At 31.7% G+C, this 12,796-nt stretch overlaps 1 protein-coding gene across 2 annotated transcripts; it reads left to right on the top strand.

The window, feature by feature from the left end:
- Window positions 1–5,392: 5,392 nt before the first annotated feature.
- LOC108465858 (agmatine deiminase) lies at window positions 5,393–9,943 on the top strand. 2 transcript variants are annotated; one of them, XM_053031297.1, is made up of 10 exons: window positions 5,393–5,664; window positions 6,193–6,306; window positions 6,384–6,473; window positions 6,558–6,642; window positions 7,044–7,114; window positions 7,186–7,264; window positions 7,591–7,725; window positions 8,160–8,392; window positions 8,547–8,705; window positions 9,523–9,943. In XM_053031297.1, the coding sequence occupies exons 1-10, from the start codon at window positions 5,578–5,580 to the stop codon at window positions 9,604–9,606; spliced, it is 1,137 nt and encodes a 378-aa protein (XP_052887257.1). In that variant the 5' UTR covers window positions 5,393–5,577; the 3' UTR covers window positions 9,607–9,943. The 2 variants fall into 2 exon arrangements, with proteins under 2 accessions (XP_052887257.1, XP_017621766.1); XM_017766277.2 differs by having other exon boundaries at window positions 5,395–5,664; window positions 7,059–7,114.
- Window positions 9,944–12,796: the final 2,853 nt, after the last annotated feature.

The following is a 12,796-nucleotide window of genomic DNA, read 5'->3' as shown; positions in this document are numbered from 1 at the left end:
TATTTTTGTACTATCTTATGTTTGTATTTAATCCTTGTTATTATAATTACGAATATATGTTTTATTATTTATGTATATAGCTTCTTATTATTACTATTATTACTATTATTATTAGTGTGTGTCTATTATATATGTATGTTGTATATGTTCATTTTAAATATGTTACATATATGTGTATATATTATGTACCCATATTAGTATTATTATGTAAACCTTTTTCATCCTTATGTTACGTACATACTCTTAACATCTTCACTATGTATATACATGTATTCATTGTTTCTATTTCATGTTTAATTATAGTAGTGCGCTTAATGTCATATATATCTCTATCATCTTTATTATCATTGTCACATTGATTATTTGCTTCAATATACACCTAGCTCTTTCATTTATTTATTTTTATTCCACATCAGTTTTGCTTTGCATTACTTCGAAAATCATATCCTTGTTTTCTAATTGATTTCAATAATTAAGGCAACGTACCGATTTAACATTAAGTCATCGATTTCATCGCTATGTTGGGTGAATATCTATCGACTCGTGTTAAAACGGTATGCCCTTCTAAAAAAAACCAAAAAAAAAAACTAAAATCTCTCGTCTTTTCAACCGGATCCCGATTAAATGTTACTTTGAACTTGCAATTTTGAAAATTAAGACAACATTTGTTTTACAAGACACCAATTTTGGGCGTTGCGAGGGTGCTAATACCTTCCTCGCTCGTAATCGACTCCCGAACCCTACTTTGCTCTGGTTTTCACGTAGACTTAAATTTAGCCTTCATTTTCTGTTCGAGGATAAATTTTCTTTTCAAAAAGATGATTTATTAGGTGTCCGATCACACCTATAAAAAGGATCGGTGGCGACTCCCTCTTTTTTTCAAAATCAAACTTTAATTTTCGAGTTTTCACTAAATCGCCACAATTAACGATCAAGCCAAAATTTTTACGTCGCCACAAGTTGCATTAATTAATGGAATTTAATTGCAATAAAACTCATTCCGCCTTTCCAGTGGCAGTTTTATGCCCATTTACAGCTTTAATTGCATTAATTAATGGAATTTAATTAATGCATTAATTAACGGTAATTCCAACAATAACGACAACCCCAATACCAAAAAGGTTGACATCTATTAAAACATATATATATATTTTTTTAAATTCAAAATATTAGTATTTTTAAAAGTGTATTTAAAAATATACATTAGCAAACACAATGACAATATAAAAAAAATTATTTTTTATAGACAGAACAATTATCGGACAATCATTATGGGATGATGTAAGGTGGTGTCGACAGTAAGATAATTGACATTAATACGCGCTGTAGAAAACGAATCATTTTCGTATAAGATTTGACACTTTAATTATTTTCATAAATGATAAAAAAAAAACCACATATTTAACCTTCTTTTCTTCTTTTCGGTGGAAATAGATTTTATAAAGTTTGTTAACACAAAATAGAAGTAGTACTTGAGTGGTCGGGTGATTAAGGAAGAAGCATTAAACTAAAAATGCTTGGGTTTAAATTTTTGAAATTTATTTCTTTTTAAAAAAGTTTTTTTAGTTCGAGACTCATAAGAGACAATAATAGAAAATATAAATATAATGAATTCTTTGGTAGAATCGATTTTTTATGTTTTATTTTAACATTTTATAATAGTTTTTATTTATAAAAACATTTATAAATCTGAAGTGTAAATTAATTTTCTATAATAGTATATATTTTAAAATTTTAAGTAAATTTATAGGTATTTTATATAAGCAAACCTATTAACTATAATTTATTAAATAAAAATATCTTAATTAAAATATTATTTCATTAAAATGATTAAGTTTCACATGAAAAAATCATTAAGCATATTTTATTAAATGAAAATAATCTTCAATAAAATTATTAAGTTTCCTAATTAAATATTAAACTATGAATCTGAAACATCATAAACTTATAACTTGATTACTTGAATTTAATAACATATGATAAATTATAATTAATTTAATTTGATAACTTATATTGATTAATTGAACTTGCTAGATTTATGAATTTTATAATTAAATATGTGAAAGAGTATAAAAGCAATAACACATGCATCTATGTTATTGGTCTTTTAATTTTGTTGATTTGATTCGCCCTTTCTTTTCTTTTCTTTTTAACATAATTCTCGCTTTTTTATTTGATGGAACATGAATATGAATTTTATGATATGTTTACAATGATTATCTCAATAAGAATATGTTGTTATAGGTGTATAACAACCACCTCTCTATAATAGACAAAATCTTAGTAGACAAATGAGGTTGTTTTAGAAATGGTTGATTGTATAAAAATAAATAAATTTCCTAATTTACAACCACCGTTGTCGTCGAAAATTGAAGAACCTTGTTGCAGGCACTTAGAAAGACAATCAACGAGCAACGAAAAAGGGCCAAAACAGGCCCAACGTCATGACAAGAAATGTCGGGATCATGCCATGGACGATGTCACAATGAGTCAAAAAGCGACGTCACGACATGGCGATGTGTTCCAACATAAATCGGGTATTTTTTCCTAGTTAAATTCTTCTATCTTTCCCCAGTTGAACTCTAATTAATCTAGGAATATTTTAGTCATATTAGGACTTTAATATTAGCCTACTTAAAGGACCTTTGTAACCTTATTTTAAAGAGTTAATAGGCTATCTCTTATGTGAGATTTGATGAAGAGTTTTGGAGAGTGTTTTTGAGAGAGCTTTGTATTCAGATTTTGAGTTTTAGGTTTTCTTCTTTTAGAGTTATTTTCTCCATCTTGCACTCTTCGTTGGTTTGCCGAATTAGTGAAGCTTCCTTTGCCCTTGATTTTTATCATTTTTGGAGGAGTTTTCCACGTAAATTTTATATTTGATCTTCTCTACCTTTTATATTTCGTTGTTTATATGAGTTGATCTCCAACAAACTGGTATTAGAGCTTGGTTTGAATTCCAAAATCGACTCATCTAAGATGACAACAAGATTTGATATCGAGAGGTTTGATAGGAATGCAAATTTCAGTTTATGGTAAGTTCGGATGATGGCAATTCTAGTTCAGAACAGCTTAAAAAATGTCGTTACTGGGTAAAAGCCCAAAAATCTAGACCAATTAAAATGGGAAGAGCTTGATGAGAAGACTCTTTCAACAATTCAATTGTGCCTCACAAACAATGTGTTACAGGAGGTGCTTACAAAGAAAGCAGCAACAGCCTTATAGAGAAAATTAGAAACCCTTTATATAACAAAGTTTCTAGCAAATCGATTGGTGTTAAAACAACGCCTATGCACGAATTGCATGGACGAATGTGAGAACCTTAGGGGTCGCATCAGTCAATTTGTCACTCTCTTGAATGATTTGAAGAATGTCAAGGTAAACATCGATGATGAAGATCATACTATGCCATTATTGTGCTTTTTGTCTCCTTCGTATGAAACTTTCAAAGAGACTCGAAAAAAATCTCATCTCCTTAGGAAATTTAGACTCGAAGGGTTATATAATAGCCATCAAGTCAAACGATATTAAGGTATCCTGTAGAGCTCCTATTTTGATGAGAGATCGAAAGACCGACAGTCTGTATGTTCTACAAGGTTCAACAGTAACTAGTAAAACAACAATTTTCTCATTTGTTAATGAGTCAAAATTGAATTGTTTGAGGCATAGACAACTTGGTCATATAAGCGAAAAATGTATGATTGTTTTGAATAAAAGAGGTTCTCTTTCGGGTGCAGGAGTTGGAAAGACAAAGCATTACGTTTATGGGAAACATATATGAGTTAACTTGGATTTGGTAGCTCAAAAAACTAAAACTCTTCTAGTTTCATAGTTCAAGCACTGCTTGGACTCAGTTAATATCCTGCAAAGATCAAGCTAGGCCTGGGACGGACATTGGCGAAGAAGGCGTGTTAAATACTAGTTAAGGTGGAGATTTGTGGGGGTATGCCTCACATTTATCAGACTCTTTACAGGTACTTAGAAAGACAATCGACGAGTAATTGAAAATGAGCCAAAACAGGCCCAACATCACAACGAAGAATGTCTATACGATGCAACAGACGGCGTCACGATGAGCCGATGAAAAACATCATGATGTGACGGCGTGTTCCCACATAAACCAAATCTTTTTTCCTAGTTAAACTCTATTATATTTTCCCAGTTTAACTTTAATTAATGTAGGACTATTTTAATCATATTAGGACTTTAATCTTAAGGGGTATTTGTACTATTTAGAGTGTTAATAGAATATCTGTTATGTAAGATTTGATGAAGAGTTCTCGGGAGAGTTTTTGAGAAAACTTTGTACTCTTCATTGGTTTGCTAAATTAATGAAGCTTCCTTTGCCTGTGATTTTTACCCTTTTTAGAGAAGTTTTTTACGTAAAGTTTATGTTTGATCTTCTTTACCTTCGGGTCAATCCCCAACACCTTATGTTGTTCGATGATGGAGGCAGTGCAGAGGAAAGGAAAATGAAATTTTAAGAAAAAATATGAAAAATGAAAAAGAAATGAAAATTGGTTTGATTATGTTGTTTTTATAGTAACGGGGTTCTTCGAGTGGAGGCCGTGAAGAATAATTTAGTGACCAGAGGAAAAGAAAATGAAATTTTAAGAAAAATTATGAAAAATGAAAAAGGATTGAGAATCGGTTTGATTTTGTTGTTTTGATGGTAACAGGAATTGGGAAATTGGCGAGCAGCCCTCTGTGCTCCTTAGTGTTGCAGAGTGGGGTCGCTGCAAGGGATATTTTTTCATTTGGTCCTTGCTATTATTGATTTTGTTCAAATTTTGAAATTTCAACCAAATATAATTGCTCCCTAAGTTCATCTGTCTTCACATTCCATTTAATTTAAATTTTTTCAATTCCTATAGATTTTTTTAATTTTTTATTCTTATTTCACTTTCTATTTTATTTAAATTTATTTATTTTCACTCTATTATTTAGCTTTGGTTTTATTTCCATAGATTATGCTTCATTTTCTTTTATTCATTATTTTATATAAATTTTAGCAATTTTCATGGTTCTCAACTTAGTACCCATCTTAGTACCTCCATTTTATTTTATTTTGTAACTTTCATCATCTAATTTGTCAAGTGTTCTTATCATTATTTTGACATTGGTAAAATACGAGATTTTTTTTTGAATTTTACTTTAATATAAATTAGCCTTATATTTTTATAGTATTATTACTATAACCAAACTGATAAACATTATAAACTTTCACATTCTTATCAATTTGGACCTACTAATAAATATTATAAAAATAGAGGATGAAATTATATGAAATTAAAGTAAAAATATTAAATCTGAGGGTCCAAAATCGAAATTAGACCCTATATTTACCAAGGTACCGATAATAACGAATAAGAGAAAGTAAAAAGGGTCAAATATTCTGGGCGGACTCTTTTTGTCAAAATAACGCAACTTTACAAACTGTATATCTCTCTTTACAAACTGTATCAGCCGTCAGTCACTTTCACTCCTTCCATTATATATAAATATAGACACACACAAACTGTTTAAGCCAAAGGCTTTGGTTTAGAGGGATATAGGCAGATAGCGTGACAACTGTCAGAGATGGAGATGAAACCGCCGCCGTTTTCTCTTGGTTACCACATGCCTGCTGAATGGGAACCCCATTTACAGTGCTGGATGGGCTGGCCTGTTAGTATTATTTCTTCTTCTTTTTTCTTACTGATTCAACTCAGTTTTTTTTGTCGAAAAGTGTTTGTTTTGTTGGTAAATAAACGTTCGTTTTCGTTTCTTCTTTGATGGGTATGAATCAGAATCGAAAGATGTCCTTTTGTTTGTTCTTGTTATGTTTTTGGCCTTATTTTTCCATGGTTTCCTCTTCTAATTTCATTTCAATGGATTGGGTTTTTGTCTGTTATTGCATTTGTTGGTATTCTATTCAAAGGCTTTGAAATTGTTTAATCATGATCTAGGAATTTGATGCATGTTATTGCAAAATGCTGTTGTAACTGAGTACTTAGCAGCCATTGATTATTGGTAGTATAGCTTCATATTTATGATAAATGATTCTCAACATGCATTTTTGGTTATGCTGCTAAATTATTGTTCATCTAGCTGTGTAATGATCCATTTATGGCTAGAAGATTAGATGGTGTTTGATGTTATGTTCATGCTTAGAGTCTGTTGAGTTTGACAATTTTGAAACTGCTTGTTTTTCAGGAACGTCCTGATAATTGGCGAGACAATGCGAAACACGCCCAACGTGTGTTTGCTAGGGTTGCGAATACAATCTCAAAGTTCGAACCTGTGACCGTCTGTGCAAGTGCTGCTCAGGTTTGTAATCTGTTTTTCACATGTGGTATGTATTGTTTTGAGCTGAATTTTAATGAATTAATTAACTTTATCCACAGTGGGAGAATGCGCGAACTCTGTTACCGCCAAATGTCAGGGTTCTTGAAATGAGCATGAACGATGCTTGGTTTCGTGATACTGGACCAACTGTGAGCACCTCTTATTCTTTATGATCTTACTTTGTCTTCTGTCATAAATATTTGAAATTATTTATTTTTTTCTCCTTCTTGCAGTTTGTTGTAAAGAAAGGATCAGTGATTTCTGATAACTACAAGCACAGAGTTGCCGGGATAGATTGGAATTTTAATAGCTGGGGAGGTAAGAATAAACTTGACATGATTGCAACCTAATGTGCCTCTATGAATCAATCTATTTAATATCGAACGATGGTTTAACAACGAGCTAGTATCACATCTGTACTACAACTAACATAATCTAATATCATCCTTTGAAGTGTTTATTAAGTACGGGAGATGCACCAGTAGATTTTGATTCTTTATTAAAACTACATGGCCTAACATATGGATAGAAATTTAGATCTTACTTAGTATAAGGAGGAGCAAAAGCTGGGGAAAATGTTGGGTAAATTTTTTTACTTTGATTGCTTATTTGTTGGTCACAAGAGTCTGGCCTTGAATTTGACAGTTTTAAAGTGTTAGTAGTCATTATGTGTTAATTTATGGGTTTATCTCGTATTTGTCTTCACTGAGAGGAATCAGTTGTGATCTTTGTAGGGATTGATGATGGTTGTTATGAAGATTGGAGTCTTGACCTTCTTGTGGCACGGAAGGTTAGTGTTGGTGATATACTTATTTACTTGTTCAGTTGGGAAATTTATCTTTAGTCATTGATTGTTTGTAGATATTGGGAAATGAGAGGCTTCCTAGAATTCCTCATACGATGATTCTTGAAGGTGGAAGTATACATGTAGATGGAGAAGGTGAGAAACCAATAACTTATCCTCTTTGATAAGCTTGCTGTGTCAAAACTGTTGGCTAAGGCTGCTTAAGGACTCTTTTCTACGATACTTGCATAACTGAAAGGGATTTCTCTTTCACCCTTCATTTGCTTCTATGCAAACAGACATGTTTGAGTGTTTTTATATGATGCTTTTTTGAAAAGATGATCTTTTCTTTCTCATTACATCTAATAATATTAAAAAGTTTCATCTGCAATGCTTGATGTAGATTATTTTAGATGCATAGAAAGATGGAAGTCTAGTAAGCTACAGCTTTTATTCATCTTTTACATTTTTTACCCCCTCAGGAACTTGCCTCACTACCGAAGAGTGCCTTTTGAACAAAAACAGGAACCCAAATATGACTAAAGAAGAAATAGAAAATGAACTTAAGGCATATCTTGGTGTTGAGAAGGTTATCTGGTTGCCTCGTGGATTATATGGTATGTGATTCTGTCTTTATCTCATATCTGATATGTATCTCAAATTTCTCTTGAAATTTGTTTCTTTTCGAGTCTGGGGATTATCACTTCATGTCACTATGATTCATACATGTCTAATTTTCTCATCTCCTTCGGGGGCAATCCTCAGTGGTATATCAAGAAATTTATAACCTTCTTAAACTTAGAATGATTTTTCATTAGAGAACTGCACTATTGTTGTTTATTAATGCGCAAATCTTCATATCTGAATGGCAAAACCGGTTCTGGCGAACTTTTTACTCAATATCACTTTTAAAATATTAAACAATATCCTTGGAGGATTGCTGTAGCCCCGCAGCATTTATCGATTATCTACTATCTCAAGCAAATCTGTCAAGCTTTTAAGCACTTAATACGTACACTGAAAATTAAAGTATCTTCTTGTTTTCCAACAGGTGATGATGATACGAATGGTCATATTGATAATTTGTGTTGCTTTGCAAAGCCTGGTGTTGTTGTGTTGTCTTGGATTGATGATGAAAAGGACCCTCAATATGAACGTTCCATGGAAGCATTCACTGTTCTCTCGAATGAAAAAGATGCCCGTGGTCGGAAATTAGAAATAGTCAAACTCCATGTCCCTGGGCCGCTTTATATGACAGATGAAGAAGCTGATGGACTTGTTCAAGTAAGGATTTTCTTTTTCCATGACTCTGCATCACTGTCCATATAGATTCAACATATTGACTATAGCTTTGCCGAATGAAACTGTACATGACTTGCCAAAGAAGAAAGAGGTTTATTGTGCATTCTTTTCTGGTCTTTGATGTTCCTAACAACAGGATGGTGACGCTAAAGCAAGACTTCCTGGTACACGACTTGCTGCTTCTTATGTAAACTTCTATATTGCCAATGGAGCGATCATCTTGCCACAATTCGGGGACCAAAAGCGAGATGACGAAGCTGTTTCTGTCCTTTCTCAAACCTTTCCGGACTATGAAGTAAGCAAGTATTTCTTTTCAACATATGCTAGTAGTAGAACCATGATGGATGCAATATTTAACTCCATTTTAGTTATTCAAGTAAAAATGGAAAATTAACTTACAATCACTGCTTGGGAATCTTGTGTAATCGGTGGTAAATTAGGAGATAATATTAATACAAAAGTTTCATTTCTTTGTGAAGACAGCAACCTAAGAAGATTAGAGGCAAGGTTAAGATTGATACCGAAATGAGGTAAATGAAACCCGGATAACATCCAGGTTTAAAAGCATAATAGTGTCTCATGTTCACCGGTATAATATACCTAATGCCATATGCTGAGTTTATTAGTCTTGGAATTTAAAGCTAGCAGTTCTAAACTTACAGTTTTCAATCTTTAATTCTATGGTGATGGCTTGTATAAGATATATAGAAGGCTCAATCAAGTAACTTCTCTTTTTATTTGGGCCTTAGCTACTGGTTTTTTTCCACCTATGTTGCTTTGACTCTTTATTTTCTTAAAATACCTATGTTTGATGCATACTCGGGTAAGAGTATAAAGATATGATCCTCCAAGGACCCTCCATATACACAAGGAAAACTTAGGTAAACTAGACATACTCGAATCTAACACTTCCACTCAAGTCTGAGTAACATTGTTTTCCACAAAATAGGCTAGCCTTGCTTGAATTACTACAGTAACAGCTAAAGGCAAGTCTGAGTAACATTGTTTTCGACAAAATAGGCTAGACTTGCTTGAATTGCTACAGTAACAGCTAAAGGCTAAAGCTGATATTGTTCTTTTGGCTGCATTTACCGCTGTTTGTTTTGGTTCAGGTTGTAGGAATTGAGGGTGCTCGAGAAATTGTTTTGGGAGGTGGAAATATACATTGCATTACTCAACAACACCCTGCTATCTGATATTTTAACCAAAAATACAAAATTTCAAGTCGTTCGATTTGTGGCTTTCAGTTTCTGCAGCAGAAGATACGGGTTGTATCAATAAACACCATTCTTACAGACTTACACACACAAAGCTATAATAATTTATCAATGGACTTCACTTATGGTTGTCTTTAGGTACTTTTTAAAGATAAGTAGTTTTAATACATTGTCATCTTTGTTGTATTCGTATGCTATATGTATGTTCGACATAGACTTTTTCTCTTAGGACATTTCCTTTTTCTATTATTTACTTAAATAATTGTTTTTTTTTCTATACGTATGCTAATCCAATATCATTCAAAAGGAGGAAGAATTACTTAGCACCTAGCTTAAGATTGGTCAATTTGGCAAATTTCTTTGTTTAGTTTGGAATATACCTTGTCTTGCAAATTGATTCTTGTTAGACTATTGAGATTTTGATAATTGTATTCAGGATATTGGTTATGGTTTTTTAATTCTATTGTAGGGTATTTGTCATTGTATGCATAGAAGAGATAGGGTCTTGTTACCTAGTGATTGGGAAATTGAGCATACTTTAAAAACACTCAAGAAAGCCAATAGGGAAAGAGAACAATATTGAGTTAATAGTAACTGGAAGAATTATGGTTGTTTGATTGAAAGGGACATGTATTATAGTATGATGATATTATATATGCAAGTATAATGAGTAATTTGAATAAAGAAAAGAATATATTGATTTGATATTGATGAATGAATTTGTTAGTAAAAGTATAATTGTGTTGTTATGAATTGAAGGGAAAATAGAGGAGAGTAATCAATCTTGAGCTAATAAACATATTGATTGAATATTTGTACATGAGCACTAGTAATGACTTGATTTATTAAAGGTTGTTCCATATTGATTGAAATGCATGTATCAAAGCATTTTGGGACTTTGTATGTATGTATGATGAATGAATTGAAAGAGAAACGTTGATAAATGTACTACTAAACTTGGTGAGAATAGAGATGGAATATGATTGAAAGGCTAATAAAAATCAATAACAATGTGTACAATATATGAGCATACACTTTGTGCAAATGGTGTGGTGGATGGTATAAATTTCATAATGATAATATGTGTATATTTCAGGATTAAAATGGGAAAATGTGTATACTTCAAATACTTAAAGTGTACATTAAGTCAATTATATAATCATTTGATGGTTAAATCATAAGATTTAAAGAAAGTATGAGAAATATAGAATAATGGTATAAGATAAAAGAATATTAATCGAGTACAAATGGATAATGTTATTAAACAAGATACTAGTAAAAGAATATTATATGTGTAATTAATGTAACGATTTGATATTATATGTCTGAGTTGAAAAATATATTGCAATAATTATAAGAGTTATGTTAAGATGTTTCGTTTATTTTTGAACGTTATACACATTCCGAAATAATTGTAAATTTTATAACCAATAAATACATGTTATATATTTGTCGAAACTATTTTTTATTTAAAAATTTAAATTTAATAAAAAAATTAGGGAAATCGACTTTTAAAAAATAGAAATATGGAGTTGCCACCGATCCTTTTGTTTTGGTGTGATCGGATCACCTAAGAATGAGGTTATTTTAATAAAGCATTTTTGGTTTACTAAAACAACAATTTGGTCTACGAATTTTTGAAAAAACAGGTTCGGGAATCGGCTACGCATGAGGAAGGATTAGCACCCTCACTACGCCCAAAATTGGTACCAAATCGATTAAATACTGTCCTTATGTCTAAGATTTAAAAATATTTTTGAAATGTGGTTCCCTTTTGATAATATTTGAATAACCCGAGTTGGTTATCAAAATTCTCTTGCTTAAGAGGAATATAGTGCCACATCCAGCACGATAGGACATGATCCTTTATGCCCTCAAAAACATGACAAATTTTGACTTTCAAAAATTTATACGTTGAAAACCGCAAAAGGATGCCAAATTATTTAGTCCAACGAGAAAATCGAAACCTAGCACAGTAGGGCACGACTCCTCGAATTTCTAGATATCATAAATTGCCTTATTTTAGAATTTAGAAAGTATGAGTGAAATTCTAAAGGAATCTTCGATCATTTTGGACAAACAGGAAATCACAACCCAGCACGATAGGGCACGTTTCCCTGAATTGCCAAACGTTTCCCTGAATTGCCAAACATCGAATATTTCCTTTGTTTTGAAGAGTTTTTAGAAAACATGAGTGAAATTCAAAAGGGACCTTCGATTATTTTGAACAAACGAGAAATTGCAACCCAGCACGATAGGGCACGATTCCGCGAATTACCCAATATCAAACATCACCTTTGTTTAAAGAATTTTTAAAAGACATGGATGAAACTCTAAAGGGATCTTCGATTACTTTGAGAAAACGAGAAATTGCAACCCAACACGTTAGGGCACGATTCCGCGAATTGTCAAATATCGAACATCGCCCTCGTTTTAAAGGATTTTTAGAAGACATAAGTGAAATTTTGAAGGGATATTCAATTATTTTGAGCAAACGCGAAATTGCAACCCAACACGTTAGGGCACGATTCCGCAAATTGCCAAATATCAAATCTCGTCTTCGTTTTAAAGAATTTTTAAATGAATAGTTATAAAACTAGCTTAAAACGTATTAATGCGTTTTGAAACCAGATAAATTAATCATAAAGATTTGAATTTTATAAAAAAGAAAAAAAAACCACATTTCGCAAACCAAGTGAAAAATGATGATATGGGATAATGGATATGTATGAGATATGATCCACTAATAAACTAATAATTAAGCAGGGCTAATCTAAAAAAAGTAACTCGATTACAATAACGCATGGAGAATAATTGATGTGGTAACATATAAAAATGAGCAAGCATGATGTAGCAAATATACAAGAAATATCGGGAAGATAATTAACACATGAGATATCAAACGATATAGGATCAACAAGATACAAAAATAATGGACTAAAAAAATGATGGACTAATAATCAAATAATATATGCTAGAGTTTGAAATAACTTATAAAAGAAAAATTAAGAGTATATACATACAAAAAATAAAAATTTAATAGGTGTTTCAAAAACATTTGGATCAACCAAAATACTAGATATTTAGCCATAAAAATTTATTTAAAGTTGGTAATATCCCTACAATAAGAATAATCTATATAATACATAAGATGTGAAAGGATAATGGG

Source organism: Gossypium arboreum, chromosome 7 (assembly GCF_025698485.1).
Source record: "Gossypium arboreum isolate Shixiya-1 chromosome 7, ASM2569848v2, whole genome shotgun sequence".
NCBI classification, from domain to species: domain Eukaryota; kingdom Viridiplantae; phylum Streptophyta; class Magnoliopsida; order Malvales; family Malvaceae; genus Gossypium; species Gossypium arboreum.
Note: the sequence above shows the minus strand (reverse complement) of the source record. Positions and strands in the feature narration are given on the sequence as shown.